General features: G+C 44.2%; 1 protein-coding gene across 1 annotated transcript; it reads right to left on the bottom strand.

Moving 5' to 3' along the window:
- Nucleotides 1-988: 988 nt before the first annotated feature.
- Nucleotides 989-2,477, bottom strand: LOC126885407 (cilia- and flagella-associated protein 251-like). The gene is made up of 2 exons (XM_050651974.1): nt 1,734-2,477; nt 989-1,657 (listed from the first exon to the last, which is right to left on the bottom strand). Exons 1-2 carry the CDS (start codon nt 2,475-2,477, stop codon nt 989-991), a joined length of 1,413 nt encoding a protein of 470 aa, XP_050507931.1.
- Nucleotides 2,478-3,640: the final 1,163 nt, after the last annotated feature.

Below are 3,640 nucleotides of genomic sequence, written 5' to 3'. Positions count from 1 at the left end.
TTCTTTCCATTATCTTGGACCCATCCACCGCCTGTCGTGATCTTAATATTTGGTTCGGGGACGATGAGCAGGTCCGTTTCTAGCTTGCAGGCTTTTGCGTGGACAAAATCGTGCGCTCGGCGCGCTCTGCCCACGTTAACCTGCAATATCCTTATACCAGGTTAATCCTTGGGGTACAATTAGGTTCAGTTCCTTTAGGTCGTGTCTGCAGCGGATTCGCGTCTATCTGCTATGTTAAAATTCCTACAAACTAAGAAAAATAAATAAATAGATAATATGTAAGTATATATAAAATAGATAAAATTAATAAAAATAGAATTATTTAATAAATAAAATATATAAATAGAGAGATAAAATGAATAAGACAAAATAAATAAAATATATAGAATAAATAAATAGAATGTATAAATAAAATTTGTATAAATAAAATACTTTGGTGCTTGATTTCTGGTGTAACTTATTTTCCATGAAACTCCTTGAGAACCGGCCTCCTGTTTCACCGGTTGGCTGTATAGGGGCCCACTCACGTTCTCCAGGAGGCCAACTCTCATCATTTCACTGTTATTTTTATTCTTATACACTTTTTTGGGGTTCCCTTTCCCCTCCCCTGCCGTACACCCACGCACGGTAGGCTGGGCATTGCATCCGGTCCATCCGGTGCCCCTCCTCCTTGCAAGTAAGACAGTACGCAGTGTTGTTACACTGTACCGCTTATGTCCTGTCTTTAAGCAGTTGTAGCAACAAGCTACCCTGCTCTCACCCTTACAGTCATAGGTGCTATGTCCGTAGTGTAAGCACTTATAGCACCTCGTGGGGGTGTACCTCTCTGAGATGGGGCACCACACCCAGCCTATCACGATTGTATTATATTTTCTGAGTGCTTCAGCATTTGTGGGGCGCACGGCTATGGTGGCGCTCTGCTCCCCATTTCGGTTGGTTCTGAGAATTTTTATATCCACTTTATCTTTCGGAATCCCTGTGTATGCATTTATAGCGTTTTGTAACTTCTCCTCCGTGACCCGAGATCCATGCCGGTTATGGTAAAGTGGTTTTCTTTCCGTCTAACAGCCATGTTTAAGCCGGACATCCTCGTGTCCATTTCTTTCCTTAATTTGTCGGCAGCTCCTTTCCCCTTTAATTTTACGAGGATGTCCCCGCCTTCCGTTTTCTTTAATCTATCTACTTTCACCCCTATCTTCCCGATGTTTATCTTTTCGTTCATTTCTTTTAGAACATCGGTATACTTCTTCCCCCCTGTTTTAATCAGGGCTTCTTGCTGTTCATGCCTGGCTCCCTTGTCCATTTCTTTTCCTCGAATAACTAATTCCCATATTATATTTTCCCCTCTACCCACGAATTCCAAAGCTTTCCGCACCTCTTCTTGATTGATCTCATTATTTATTATCACTCGTATTGTCTGCGGCGGCGTTTCCCTTTCCTTAATTTGCTTTATGGCCCTCTCGGCCATTTCGTACATACCGTGCTTCTTTATTTTTACAACATACGTAAACCATTCCCTCCTTTCGCTTGCCATGGAACTTTTCTTGACATTCTCTATGTATTCCACGTTCTCTTCTTTACATCCCTCGATGATTTCATATACGTCTTCCCGGATGGTCCGTATGACACTTTCTACCCCTCCTTTTTTAATGTCGCTCTTTGTTACAATTAAGCATTTTTTTGGTTATTGTCTCTTGTAGACCCCCCTGTTCATATTTTGTTTTTTCAAATACCTTCTCCTCCCATTTCTTTTTGTATATCTGGCTAAAATTATTTATGTCCCCCCCTTTGTTTAACGCTTTTATTATTTTCTCCGTTTCTTTTTTTTGTCTTTCTTGTTCCATTTTTATTTTGCACTGTTCGCATTTCAAGTGACCCTCCTCCTGCACCGTTTGATTTTGATTCTGACTCGTTTTATTTTGGATAGAGGTTATTTCTCCAATTAACTTTCTTGCTTTAGCCTTATTCTCCCCCTCTATAGGTCCTTTACCATTTAGGATCTCCAATACCTCTTTTAATTTTCTTTGGACTCTTTCGTTTTCCGTCTCCTCTGAGTATTTTTTGCTTTCTTCTCTCTTTTCTCGTTTAAATTTTTCGTTCATTTCTAGGCTATCGCCTTTCCTTTTTTTGTTTTGCTGTATTTCTTCCCTGTCCGCTTCGTCGAACAGGAAAGCTGTTAGGACGCTCTCTTCTATATCTTGCCAATATGACTCACCTTGCTCTTCTTCTCTCCGTTCTACTTCTTTATCCCCCATTTTCACAATTTCCACTGAGGGGTCTTCCTCCATTTTGTCTCCTTCGTTTTCCTCTTCTTTGTTAATTTCCTTTAACAGGTCATCCCCTACTAGAGTCGAGTGCTTTGGAGGACCCGACCTATTCATCTTTGGCTGTTTTTCGCGCCATTCTAACATTTCCTTTTCGAATTTTCGTTGTTCTTCCTCTTCTGTTCTGCCGTCTTGCGGCCGCTCTTCCCCCATTCTCATTTGTTTTCCCGTCTTCCTTATTTTTTTGCCTATAGTCGTCGTCGTTATTCCCTGTACCTTTGTTTGTATTTGTTTGATCCATGTGATTCCCACGAGTGGGGACGTACTACACGTCCGGCGCGGCAGTGCGCCCTTACCGCGCTAAGGCTAGGTTACTTCGGGAGGTCGCCAGGTATCCCGAAGGGATCGTTTGTGATGCTCTAACCCTCGCATCTTTCATACCTTTGGCACGATGCCTTCCACCGTGATAGTGGGGATTATTTTTTGAGGTTTACTCCTCTAGGCTTTTTATCACGGTTGCCTCCGGACGCAGTGGCAGTCTGTATTCGCAGGCTACCTGGAGTTTCCGCATAACTGCTGCCTTCCCTATTATGCGGGATTTCGAAAGGATGTGTGGTGGGAAGGGTACTTTGGTGGGGTAAGACATGGCGGCTACTCGCAGTGGGTATGTCGAAAAAGTTTTTCGAAATAGAGATTTGTGATCGGAGTCCGATGGTAGAGCCCCCGCATGGTGCGTGAGGCTCGCCCATCGACCCCCCGACCACAATTCCAGAGTGGGCGAGATTAACTTTAGGTGTTTGAGTAGTCGTAGGGAAGTTGGAGTGTGAAATATAACTGCTGAAGGCGAAGGCGCCGCAACTACTCGCCTCAGTTGCGACGCCTTTTAGCGTCCAGCGGCGGTGTCCGGCGGCCACCCGGTGCACAGCCGCTGGACGCTGGTACTGTTCTTGATTTCATCGGTCGTGCTCCCCTCACAATTTTAGGGACCACGACCGGTTACTCGGCCCTCCCACCGTCGTCGAGGTATAATTACAGCCCCAGGGAGAGAAAATATAAGTAACATAGATTATTTGCTTTTACATTATAGTAATAAAGGGGGCGCCAGTAGACCATTTGCCCAGGGCGCCAGTCACCTAAGCCCGGGACCTGGTAAGAAGCTATTTGCTTTGATGTGGCTCCGACTATATCAGATAATTTTATGGTATGGGAGCCCAAGTGGGGATGCTTGCAGTTACTCGAGCGTGTCAGATTATCACATGGGGAGAAACCTTGTAGGTACCCTGTAAATGTACCTCTACCATATATTGGCTCTTAGTACAGGGGAGATCGTTAAGGGGGAGGGGGGGGTCGAAAAAAAAAGTACATGCAAAACAGTG

Source organism: Diabrotica virgifera, chromosome 5 (assembly GCF_917563875.1).
Source record: "Diabrotica virgifera virgifera chromosome 5, PGI_DIABVI_V3a".
Taxonomy (NCBI): Eukaryota; Metazoa; Arthropoda; class Insecta; order Coleoptera; family Chrysomelidae; genus Diabrotica; species Diabrotica virgifera.
This window is presented reverse-complemented; position numbering and strand designations above follow the sequence as displayed.